General features: G+C 49.4%; 1 protein-coding gene across 1 annotated transcript; it reads right to left on the bottom strand.

Moving 5' to 3' along the window:
- Nucleotides 1-11,977: 11,977 nt before the first annotated feature.
- Nucleotides 11,978-13,659, bottom strand: LOC128723227 (uncharacterized). The gene is made up of 2 exons (XM_053816944.1): nt 12,712-13,659; nt 11,978-12,588 (listed from the first exon to the last, which is right to left on the bottom strand). The coding sequence occupies exons 1-2, from the start codon at nt 13,633-13,635 to the stop codon at nt 12,361-12,363; spliced, it is 1,152 nt and encodes a 383-aa protein (XP_053672919.1). The 5' UTR covers nt 13,636-13,659; the 3' UTR covers nt 11,978-12,360.
- Between the last annotated feature and the right edge of the window lie 7 nt (nt 13,660-13,666).

The following is a 13,666-nucleotide window of genomic DNA, read 5'->3' on the forward strand; positions in this document are numbered from 1 at the left end:
CGAACGTCCTTGAAGGAGAGACCAAAAACAAAGAAAAAGGAAAGAGACCAACCGAAGGGAGCAAAAAAAATATATAAAGACGAACAAATAACACCTATAACCCAGCCCCAAGAACGACCCTCGCGCGCTTGCTCAAGGGATCCGCGCCGGGATGGCGTATTTTATGGACCATTTTTCGCCGAACAAAATGGGGCTCGATTCGGGCCGCAAACAACAACCCCGCGATAAAACAAGTGGCACAGTAAAATCGCCGTGCGTGCTTTGGGATGAAGCGAATCGAAAGCCATAGAATCGACACTTTGGATGTGCATCGGCGTTCTTGGGAAGAATAAGGGGGCACACAGTTTGAAAGACATATTTTAGTGCCTCAAGCTCCAAACTCACGACACGGGGAAATCTGAAGCGATGCTTTTCATATCTCCGACGGCGGAAACACCTTCGTTATTTTTTTTTTTCTATGTAGGTTAAGGAATATTTATTGCAGATTTCCCGATGTAACGGGATATTGGAATATGGCCACTTTGTCAAAATCCAGCAAGCAAAGCAAGTAAAAAAGATGCTTGATTAAGGGATATTTCAGAATATTCATAAAAAGATGTATGAAAAAATGATCACAATCAAAACACATATATCTGTTCCGTAACATGTTTGCTCTCCACATAAAAGTGGAAAAAAAACAGAAGCCTAATTTTCACTGCATATCCTAAATTGATCGTACCGAGCAAAAACCATTTGGGCAAATAATCGAAACGCAACCGCCGTGCCGGATGGAGTTTCAAAGCCAACCCCAACCAAATAACCGGCCACAGAAAAGCAACCCCATACGCGGAGGCGGCTTCCAATTAGTCAAATCATACATACGAGAGAAAAAAAAAACGCCGCTCACGTCCAAACAGGGCCAGCTCGGCACAAGCTCGCAGCAATTTAACACGCGCAAAAATCATTCCTCCCACTGCCAACGAATGCAGACGAGAGAGCAAAAAAAAAGAAAGAAAGAAATGGCGCATAAAACCAACCAACCGGCATAAAATTAGCCAGCGCGAAGCGACCGTTGGATCAACCCAAAACTATCGTAAACCGCTTACAAAATGGCCAGTAGTGCCACCAGTCAACGACGAAAAACGTAAACCAAAAAAAAAAAACCAGCAGTAGTATATGAAAACATAAGCGACCTCGGGGGTTGCCGGGGCCGACTAATGCGATGCCAAACATCGTCCGTTTTTGCCGGCGACAGCTCGATGGAAACTTCTCCAAAGCTTCCGTGTACATGTGGGGGAGGTTTTATTTTTTTTTTTATTTTCGTTGCCTAACCACCCCAGGTAGGCGTTTCCATCCCCCGAAACGCCTTGCTGACGTACGCACGTTGGCTTTGGAGGGAGCAGAGAACGTTCGGTCCCCGAAAATAATCAAGAGTGATGAAACCAATGCCAACGGGCAACCTTTGCCCCTTTCGCCTCGGCATTATATATTCCCAAGAGGCGACTCGACCCTTCCCAGGAGGTGACACGACAGGCTTTAGGTCGGTTGGGTTTTGAGCGCCCTCCGAAAGTGTGCGTTGGGGGAGAGCCCTTTTTAAGGAATTGTCCCAACGTGCGAGGAAAGGGGAGCAAAATCGACGGAACGAAGCAAAAAAAACGAACGAAACCATCTATACCAACATGTGGCGTGCGTTTCTGTGTGTTTGGGGTGGGCTTTTTCTTCCTTCTTCTTCTTCTTTCGTTTCATTTTTCGCTTTGAACAGCGAACGACAATTTATCGAATTTCCTCCCAACCGACAGGGGTGCGACAGTTCCGGGGGATGGTTTTCCTTCGAAGGACGAAGAACGGAAGCAACGCGCGGATAAAGCAGACACTGAAAATGAAATGAAAACACCAACGGCAGCGGTAAAAAAAAAATTGCGGAAAGAAGCGAATCATTCACCTTTCCTGGAACGTCCTTCCGCGAAGGTACAAATTGAGAAGTTATGTCAAACCATCCGCCCGACAGTGTCCTCGAACGAGCAAAAAGAAACCAGAGCCCCAGAGCCTTGTCCTTGCGCAGCACTTTTCCGACGAATTTCACATCGCACACTTGTCGCCAGGATGTCGCCGAACGGACCAACACCGACGGGCAATGGTAGCAACGGCTACGGAGTGAATATTTCCATCGTGGGCTCGCTTGGAAAAGGGTTTGAGCCCACCGCCGGGCGTGGGTACCCATCTCGGTGGGACCCAACTAGCCAAGAAATCGAGAGAAAACCAACAAACCAACCGACAACCGCTTTCGGCGTACAACCTTCGGGCGGCTCAGACAGCGAGACCGGAAGCCGGTGCTGAACCACTTGAAAAACCACACCGTCAGCGGGTTTTCGGTAGGAATATGGACCAACGCACACACACGCACACATAGTGACGAAGGAAACAGTGTCCATCCTTTCCCGCCTACCGGCGCAGGTTGGGAAATAAATGATTCATGCTTTTGCTGCTGGGTCGCCGTCGAGTCTATCCTTTTTGAAAAATTTGAATCAACCCTAGACCGGGAGCGGCCTAGCCCGTCGTACATGACGTCGTAGGTGACTTCTATGCGTGAACTGAGGTGAGGGAAATAGGTACTGAAGGCGAAGGAAACCCCTCCAGATGGGACAGTCACCTTGTCACGTTCGATATCAAACTTACGTCGTCGTCGTCGTCGTCGCCGGCACACCTTGCTCGAGAGAGGTGCGGCTTTCAATATATGTATATTGAGCTATCGATTGTGCCACGGCATAACGAACGCTATGATTTGGAGGCAAATAATGCCTCGCAATCATCAATCGTTTAACGATGAAAAAACCGCAGCATAAACGGAACGCATAATGCCGATAGGGGGGACAAAAACGGGAATGGTGCGACAAATACAAACTCCGTGTCCGATCGTGATGTGTGTGCGGAAAATTTTAACATTTAACACTTTTTTTTCTATTTGGAGAAACTTCCAAGGACTCAATCAAATACAAAATACGGATTACGGCACAAATTACAGTACATTGAAAGGCAATAATCCTGAGCAACAATCACCGCAGTAAAAAAACGATCCCGACAAGGCTCCCGTTTTGCGAACATGTTGCAAACACCCATACAGTTGCAGTGTTGGAAACCTTTCATTTCACGCCACAACAGTACCAGGTTTTTCCTTATCGCCCTATACGACCACGGGAAGCATTTCAAATGCACCCCGACGCACCGCTGGCTGCACATGCTGGTCGGCACCATCAAGACAAAATCTGCACACGCAATCGCATAAAACACAAGGCGCAATCGCATAAACAGGACGAAGGCGTAAGGACGACGGTAGCAACAAACGGAAGGTGATCCGATCGAAGCAGAAACGAAATAACGATGGCATACAACCTGCCGTCAATCAAGGTAACACCATCGGTAGGACGACACGAAACCACAAGGGAGAATCCGAAACCGACCGTATCCTCGATGACTCATGCACACCCCCTTGTTTTGGGTGGCATTTGATTACCCATCGGGGTTTTGGCCGGCTGGCTGGGATCGGGTCGGGGATTGAACGTGGAAAAGCTAATTAGAAACGAAAGCCTCCTCACTGCTGTTAATCAACTCCAACTCCGGGGCGGACAACACCTCACCTGCGGGTGTCACATCAACGGCCATGGGCTGCGGACGTGAAGAGACAGAGAGGAGCGAGTGGAAACAGGCTCAGTCGTCCATTATTTTGTGTTCGTTTTATTTTCTCAACAACAATGGCAAACCATCCAGCAGCAGCAACACACCACTGACGTGAGGCGACCAAAATGCGCGCTTAACACGAAACGCCAAACAACACGTGCGCCCGGGCGCGCGCCAACCATTGCATATTGGGGGTGCAATCGATCGCCCTCGACGACGCCCCAACTAACTAGGCCAGCCGAGCATGTACACTTGGCCTCCGGATCCTTTGCCACGGGCCCTTCTCAACCCACACACGAAAGCAATCATCTTTCCTTCCGGTGACGTGTTGTTTTTTTGTTTTGTGTCAGGCAAGAAATTCCTGCCGCTCGAACACGCTCGATGATGGACTCAAGGGGGGGATTGGAGGGTTGTTGGAAGGACAGGGAAGAAGAAAAAAAAATCAAAAATATGTCGCCCCAGAAAAGGGACCGTCGTGTCCGTGGCGCGCGATCCGATAAAAATCTGGGCCGGGGTTTGAAATCGATAAAAAAAATATCCACAAATTGATCGGTACGCCACCGGTCAAAGAACCTCGAAATTCTATATCCCGCGGTCAGGACACAGGCAAGCGAGGTAGAAACAATAGAATGGGGGCGGGGGAGGGGTTGTAGAAAAAGAAAATCTCCAAAACAGAGCAACGGTTTAAACATCGATCGATCGCACCCACCGGAAGTGAACCGGTCTTCAGGATGCGATGGTGAAACAAAAATCAAAACCACCAAGCCACCACCGTTCCAGGGCTACCTACGCGCCAGGGAAAACAGAGGTGCGTGTGTATCCTTCCGTGGGTTTTCCGGTGGCTTTCCCTGGGAGGGGGGGGGGGGGCATATTCTACGCGCGGCGCACCTAACGCCTCCGAAAGCGAGCGCCAAAAAGCAAAGGGCAACGAACGAAACGCTGGCTGTATTTCCCGCTCCAAGGCATGGGTCTGCGAGAGCCCGACCTCGCTCGGAATGAAATATTTAATCGATTCCCACACCCCTCATCTCACACGCACAGAACCCCCCTCCCCCCCCCCCTTCTCCCCCCGTTTGTCCTGCGGACGCGATATAAATTGTTTCGTCTCCTGGCTGCGTCCCACTGAAATTGCTCCAAAAATATGCTGCATTGGCATCGGCACCGTTACGGGGTGACCCTTTTTTTTTCTCTTCGGGTTGGTGCTTGTTGCTTTCTTTTTTTTATCCCCCCCCCCCCCCCCCCAGCCCGCATGCCATCAAAAAACATGCGTACGAAACAATCAACCCACGCCCCCAAAACACTGCCGTCTCTCTCGGAGGGTCCTTCGCCCTCCGAGGAAGGATGAAAAATGTTCCTACACCCATAGGGGGCGGAAGAGTACTTCTCCGGCCAGCACCAACAACAACAACCAAAAAAACGCCGAATTACGCACAAAAGGGACCAAAAGAAAGCGTCCGTACCGATACTTCCGGGGTGTCACCGGGGCAGAGCATCAATTTCGTCCGATCGATCGAGCAAGTTCTTGATCTTGACCGAAGCACACCCGGCGGCATTGGCCTCCCAGGAATTGGAAGTGAATAAACGCGGCGCAACAAGCGACATCCGGGATGATGGAGTGGGGGGAAGGGGGGGGGGGATACAAAACGCAACCCCCCAAACGCCCCACCAGCTGGTGCCCTAGGCGAGTAGGCGCTTTCAATTTCGTCCCTGCATAAATCATGCGACATTGGGAGAGAGGGCGCGCATGTTCATGTTTTGACTATCGAAAGCTCAGTGATGTGGGAAGGTGTGGGAGCGATTTTACGACTTTACCGCCGCATCAAAGCCCCCCCCCCCCCTTTTGCCTCCCCCTTCGACAAAGAGGCGTGTGCGTGATTGAATTCGCGAACCAAAGGGACCGACCCTTTTAGGGAGTAGTGATGGAGAGCGAGAGCACATTCCGAGCTTGGGTTGCGCGCCGCATCATAACACGGTCGGTCGGCATGTCTCGCAAAAGGACCAATTCAAATCGCTCCCTCACCACGTGGTCACAAGCGATCTCACAGGGGGCATCATGCATAAATTGGGCCCCCATATTGTAGTTCGGTGGAGAGAACCAGGAGAACCAAAATGTAAATCAGCTTACGGTGATTAACTTCGCAGGAAGCAACGACGCTTTTCGACGTTCGCTTGCCACATGCGCGAGGTGACCTCGCTTTGCGTGATCGTACGCGGCAGCGACGGCGGCGGCATGTGTTCATCACACGTGGGAAACGCGTTTCAGGCAAAAACCTTGCTGCCACGACAGCGTAGCTCCTGCTCCAGCTGATAGCGACCGTGCCAGTCTTCGAAGAGCCGGTAGGGCGGTCGGTTGAGTATCAATGATGCCATACGCAATTAAAACATGTGTTTATCATCCGAAAACCCGACCAACCGGCACGGGAAGAAGATCACACGCGGCAGAAGCCGGAAACCGAACGAGCTCATATGCCGCATACCAAAGTATACCAAACGTACAACGATCGAAACGGCAAGCACACCGATTGGATGACGACCTCAAATGCCGAGGTTTGGGAGAGGCGAAGGTTGGTTTGATATTTACGCAAATTTTGCAACCCCTCGCGAGAGCATCCGATTGTACGGCCAACAAAACCAACCCTTTTGTCGGTGGTCAAATGAATCGGATGGGGCTAGTTAGATCAGAGTAAGGGGGGTCAAGTACGATTGACTCTCTTCAATTTTGTCCGATTAAATGATACAACCGGGAATGTGGCACGTAACAAACCCAGCAAACCTCGACTCTCCAGCACGAAAATGTGGCAATGCAAAGCACGGCGCATGGGGTTTATGTTTGGTTTTGAAAAAAATCGCACACGAAAAAATAATAAACCTGCTCCAATGCTGATTCAATTCGTGTGAGATTAGCTTTATTGCTTTTGCGCACATCGCAAACAATACACATCCCAGGGATGTGCCAAAGTGTGATTTGGTGATGAAAAATATACCCCGTAAATGCGTGCAGATGTAGTTTGTAACTAGCTTTTTCTTCGTATTTTCAAAAAAAAAAAACACGCCACCCTGAACACGATACAACCGTTTTGACGGACCAAAGCAAACAAACCACGCAACAAACGATTGCGTTTTGATTCCTCACACTAACCGCGACTCGGATCAAGCACGCACAGGCGTAGAAAGATACGGACATACTTTTCGCACCCACATTATCATCGGCTCGTCCGGAAACCATTGTGGGAGGGTACGATGCGGTGTATAAATCCATCCCTCCCCAGCCGAAAGAGGTAGGTAAACAACGTGTCGAGGAAGCTCCCACCCCAGCCAGTAACACTCGGAACCCCGGGTGAGTGATAAAACAGACATCAAATCAAACGATTCAACGCGCCGTCGGTACTCGGGTGGGGTGGAATCTTGCGTTGGGCGGACGTCCGGGACACGGAACGCTGAATATCTCTCAATCGCCACGTTGTAACGGCGTCGAGACGCAAGCCGATATCTATTTTTAACTAAATTTAGCAGCGACATGCAAGAAGAAGCTGCAGCCCCAGTGAACCAGGGATTAGCATCATCTGCATCGGTTCTGTCTTCAACTCTCTTTTTGCATTTTTGTATCGCAAAACAGTGAAGGAGCGATTTTTTTTATTTGTTAGCGAAGAAGAAGTCCACACACACAATCGGCAGTGGCGAATTTTTAAAGAAATCGTCAGGAAAAAATTCGCAAGAAAAAACGGCAAACAAACACCTGCATGTGTGGTCGACAAACCGCGAACACGATTTCTCGCCATTTATGCATGGTATGGTTGGATGGAGCAGATAACCAAGACAAGAGAAGCAACTGTGCGTGCCCATCGGTGGGGTGCCTTTGCCGTTCCATTAGCTTTGAGCGACTAAACTATTCCAGCGGCGTGAAGCAAGGTTTTTTTTACAATGTTTTGAGAATATTGGCTTTACACGTTGAGATATCATCTAGTGGTTCTTTATCTTCGGCGTTCATGTGTAAAGCACCCTCACTGGTGCGATAAAATAGAGAAGATAGCTTCTTTGATAATGGTTTCATTTTTGAGGATTTGAGTTGAGGACTGCTCGATTAAATCGAGCAGATCGTATGTCATCACCCACCACAATTTCAGCTGTGATACGCGGTTACACGCAAATACACATCATCACCATTAATCGCTCCCAATTACCCAACTGGATCCCTACAAGATGCATAATAATTTTGCTCGAAAGACCGTTAGCCACTGCAACATAATTGCGTAACTCCTTTGTGCATGAAACACCTGCCAGCGGCTCAATTATGATCGCAAACAATGGAAATCTGGACTCCTGGAGTTTCCAAGGATCGACTCGACCCGATGGCTGGTCGAACTGCCGATAATCGATCGATAACCAATTGGCGCACGTTTCAGTAATTTATTGATTCAACCTTGTTTATGCAAATCGTGTCCCGCATATTCACGGCACTTATGACCTGGCTTATCTCCACACCGGACGTGAGAGCAATCCGATGAGCCTGGTCGCAATTGTTACTAATGCTTCACGTGCAGTGGCCATTAGACGCACAGCTCTTCCTTGAATTAGTTCTTCCTGCATTAATGGCTGTTAATAATAGCATGCAAGCGCTGTTTAGAAAAAATCGATGGAACTGAATGCATCAGCAATGTTTTAAAATAAAACAGAATTCTTACAATTATTTTACATCTTCCACAGCACATAACATAAATTTCGCTGGAAAACCTTCCAACAGAAATTAATCAATTGTTTTTAAATCTCGACAGCAAACTTTTATATGGTTGAGAGACAATGCTCACCAGAACCAAGACGCTTGCTTTATTTCAATAACCAACCTTAGGAATTGCAAATACCACACAAACTCATAACGCAGTCCGTCGGGGCCCGAAGAAACTTATCGGAACGGAATAATGGGATTTGCGAGAGATCGCCCCATCGTCCTTTTTTACCAGCCCCACAATAAGGACGAAAGCCCTTCAACAAATGTATCCTTCAGCGTGCTCATTTGCTCTCGCTTTCCTTCATGCTCCCCAGCGTTTCATTGCATCCTTTTCCACTTGAACAGTACACTTGGGGTGCGTTACTGGGGCTAGATAAAGGAAATAAAACATTTCGATTTGAATACTTGCGAAATACTTTCATTACCATCCACCGAACATTGGAGTGGAAAAAACTGATTGTAAAAAGCGCTCAAAGCGCTGGCAAAGCTCCTCGCAGTAATAACTGCCAGCGTTCAGAAGTTTGTTTTGTGTTATGTTGTGCTACTTTTCTGCGAATTTTTTTTTTTATGTGTTTGCATCCAAAGCGCAACAACCTTCCCTGGGTGGCGGCCCCGGGGAAGTTTTGCTAGAAATCTAAACTGCCACAGTTACAAATCGCAAAACGAAACAACATGTTTTGTTTCTCTCAGCTTCACGTTTTCAACACGATTCAGTCGTGGAACCCACCCGGTCCAAGATAAGAACGGCGGCTGACGACAAGAGGATGAGACGTCTACGCCGTAAACGTAAAGTGTGAATTGGTAGACGAAGATGTAGAAGAAAAAAAGCTAAAGGCCCATAACAAACCACGACCCAGACCCTCTTTCGGCGGGCCGATGGGTCACGTTTCGACATTGGAGTAGATTCGCGAGTAAAACAACCACTTGGTAATGCTATATGCACGCCCAGTAAATTATCGTTTCAAAAGAAGATGCACAGAAATAGATCGTTATGTCATTCGGGCGAATTTTGAACTTAAACAAGGATAAGAGCTTCTTTCGAACAAACAAAGGGTGCAATCAATTTTACTGTCTCGGAATTATTGCACAAGACACTATTAACTGTGTCTTTATCAACAAAACAAGCTTATCATTCGCCAAAAAAAAACGGTCCTCGCAATAAACTCCGGATTAAATTTGAACAAATTTGAAGGCAAATAGAACGAGAAAATCGTTAGGAAATTGAATTAGAAATTCGCCGAACAGCTTAATTTCCACGCAATGCTCCGAGCGTCAGGAAACATTTTAAAACAAGGGTCTCGAACCGGTGCTTCGTCGAAGCAAAAAGTTTTAGGTTGGGTAATTTTCCATTCGCGGCAAACCCATTTCCCGCCAAAAACCGTACAGCTCAGCGTACGATGCCGGCCGTTCATCTAAGAAAAACCACAACAAGGGGACATGGAAAAGTGTTCCGGTCGTCGACCGGTTCCAACCGAGAATTGGATATTGGAAATATGTTCCCCGAAACGAGACATAATTCCTGCTCAGTATCCCCCTCGGGGGGAATGGAAATTACGTTAACGACAAATTGCCGATTACCAGCAGGTATTTTACTCTCCTGGGGAAATGCTATCACCAGGAGGTCACCAGACAAAATGGCCAGTGGGGCCGTAAGAAAGAAACCCTAATATACCGTTACAAAGGTGTTGTGTGCGCAAAAAATGCCATTCTTCAATCCACGGCAATTTCCACGGCCGAAAGGAGGCAACGATCTGTTCTGCTGACGCTATACCGGCCAGGAAGGCGGCCACCGAGCTAGGCCGGAAACTGTTCTCCGGTGTCAATCAAAACTATGGACACTAAAACAAACAGTGGATCGCTTACAAAATAAGCCCGTTCGCGATCCCTAGCCCCAGCGCGACCGGCTGGTGGATCGTAACGGGACCACCGTCGTAGGGTCCTCAAAGTCATCGATAAGTGGGACTTATCTTTTGTCGAGCTTTTTCGTTTTGTTTTCGTCTTGAAATGGCCACGAAAAGAAAACCCACGCCGCTCGGGCCATAACACCCACGGGGGCGCGTTCGTTTCCAGCCCTGGTACAGGTCCAGCGTAGGCGTTGGAGCCTGAGCGTTGATGATATGCTGGCTGGCTGGCTGGCTGGCTGACTGGCGAACACGTGCCGGTGTGATGGCCACCGAAGACACGAAACAAGCCACCTAGGCTGAGCGAGAAGACAAAAAAAACCGGCCCACGGCTTTAAGGTGAGGGCGACGCGAAAACCCGAAGGCGGTTCTCAGGTGGTCACCGCGTGGTACCACGCGGAGAGGCGTACGCAAGCCCACGCAAGCGGTTACTGGCGTGAGTTTTCCCTGCACACCAAATGCTCGTAGTGTGGAGAGATTCCGGAAGTTTCGGTTCCGTTTTCCACCAATTTCCAACCCAACCGGCACGGAGGACATGGGATAAAATGATCATTTTCGTCGCGATCTACCGGTCGATCGAAATTGCGCGCCACTAGCCGCCCGGAAACGATCCCAAATACTTACATAAACAAGCAGCCGTCAAAATTCGTGGCCGCCGCCGTCGAGGACGCCGGATCGTAGCATGCGTGTTTTTCTTACTCCTTTTCGACCTGTTTCTTCCTGCCGCAGGCCAATGCCCACTTTGCGCTCTCGCGTTCCAGCAGCACACGCACGTTCCGCACAAACACACACTCCCGGCCGGGCACAACTTGCCGCCCGTCTCTTTCGCGCACTCGACGGGCGCAATCTGGCAAAACACTCCGGGATTCCTTTGGACTGCTTGGCTTTGGCTTTTGTTTACCTACGCACAAACCACACTCGACACGCGCGACACGCTGCTGCGGCGATGGGGACAATTCCACGCAAAAATTACACACACACTTGGCGGGGCGCCCCCGCAACGAGGACGAACCGGGTTGGCCACTCCGCGGGCACAGTACACCACGCAGGGAAAACGCGATAAACCACCTGCAGCGACAGACGCGGCTGCGGAAACCGACCGATTTTCACGGAATTCCCTTAAGACAGAATGACGGTGGACGGGACGTCCGAACACGAGCGCCTACGAAATGAAAATAAATGTCTTCGTCCTTGTCTTCTTCGGTTGTCAACTAGATGCGCTGTCAGAGCAACGACGAGATTTTCTCACCACAAACGTCAAACGCTACGTGGGTGCCATGAAACCGGCATCAAATTTGAAAACATGATTCTGATGGCGGTTAGAAGGAACGATTTTAGGCGATAATCTGCTGACATCGTATGCCTGAGCATGCTTTTAGTCACTATCAGATCGCAAATGAGGCATAGTGTGACGAGCTTAAGTCCAGAATGATTTTAATGCCTTGTTGACTTGTGCCGAAATAGCACTAATATCTATACTACGTTATGGATAGAGCTCACAATTTGCACAAAATTCGTTGGCTACAACAGACATTGGTTGGAATACACACAAAAATGCATCTCGGATGCGATCTCGTTCAAATGCACCGTACGTGCAATTGCACAAATGTCATCAACCAGCCCACTTCTCGTTCTCCCTTCAGAAACGCTCGATTCCCGGCGGCTTTAAACTGCCCGTTGCAAAACTATCTATCGTATGTATATTTCTTTATTTTATCTGTCTGCTGCCGAAGTTTCCCGACAACTAAAGTTCAGGTGTAGTTATCAACACGAAAAAAATAATCAAAACATTTTCGATGAGTCTTCCACGTCCGTACTACTGTCATAGGCGTACCGAGAAGCTCATGAAGGACGATAATAAATTCAATACTTGATCAAACAAGGAAGGAAACAAAGGGTAACGTTATGGAATCTCAACAGATAGGACGAAAATGACTGGAAGCGCAATGCGTGTTCTCATGGAATGGGTGTGCGTGATTCATAAACTAAACGCTTTGCACTCCGAAACAGCCACGATGTACTATCGCACGTAAGTACCCATGACTTGAAGGAATGAAAATTCGTTCTGCTGCTCTAGCCTTAAATTCGACCCTTTCCGCTTCCCGTTTTGATGTCGAACAGCTTCCGCACGAAGTACACCTGCACGGAGGTAGTGAACACGATCACCAGTATCTGCAGCACGGACCACTTCCAAATGTACGCGTTGTTGTCGAGAATCAGTGCGTAATCACGGGCCTCATTGTTTCGCGAGTGTGCCTGATACTGGAACATGGCGTTTAGGTTTCGTTCCACCGTCGAAATGGTGCTCTGTGGAGAAGGCAGGAGATAAATGCGCATGGTTGTACGACTTTTACCGATAAGGAACGCCGGCGACGCGCGGGCGCTATCAGGCATCTAGCTTGTTGATATTTTCATCACCCCAAAACGTACCGTGAAGTTGTTCATGTTAACGTTCAAATCCTCAATCTCCTTGGTGAACTTTTCCCACTCCTCGTACCGGATCACGGTAATGTACAGATTGACCAGCTTGCTGGCGAACCGCGAGAACTGGTTGTCGATGCAGACCGCATAGAAACCGCCCATGGCTGCACCGTCCGTGTAATCGCTCGACGCCTGCCACTGGTACGGGTGGACAATTTCACCGCGGGGATTGCGCACCGCGAACCCGGCCATACCATCACCGCCACGGATCACGTGGAAGCTCACGTACAGCGTGCTGCCCTGCTGGACGTACTGGTAGTAGCAGTCCTCCTTGCCGGCGTCGATGTGCACCTTGTAGTCCATCGCAACAGCTGGCAGCAATTCGTACCATGGTCGATCGTGTTCGGGAATATCCTGCAACGCTACAGCCGGATGCGGTTGAGCCGGTGGCGGATGTTGCTGGAACTGTTGCGGGGGCGGTTGCTGCTGGAACTGTTGCGGAGGCGGTTGCTGCTGGAACTGTTGCGGAGGCGGTTGCTGCTGGAACTGTTGCGGGGGTGGTTGCTGCTGGTGCTGGGGAGGTGGATGCTGCTGCTGGTGCTGGGGAGGTGGATGCTGCTGCTGTTGCTGGTGCTGTGGTGAAGGAGGAGGCTGTTGCTGAAATTGCTGCTGCTGTTGCGGGGGAGGCGGTTGGTGCTGCTGAGGAGGCGGATGTTGCTGTTGCTGCTGATATTGCTGCGGAGGTGGGTGCTGTTGCTGCTGCTGCTGCTGTGGTGGAGGGTGCTGTTGTTGCTGCTGCTGCTGCTGCTGCTGCTGAGGGGGTTGATGCTGTGTCCCCACAAGAACGGTCAATTGGCAAAAGACAAGAACATACAGTACGATCGTCCCGCGGGAGACCCAACTATGCCACGTTAAACCTTTCCACACGCGCATCGCCTCGACTTGTATGCAACTGGTGTACGCA

The sequence above is a fragment of the Anopheles nili genome, chromosome 3, assembly GCF_943737925.1.
Source record: "Anopheles nili chromosome 3, idAnoNiliSN_F5_01, whole genome shotgun sequence".
NCBI lineage: Eukaryota > Metazoa > Arthropoda > Insecta > Diptera > Culicidae > Anopheles > Anopheles nili.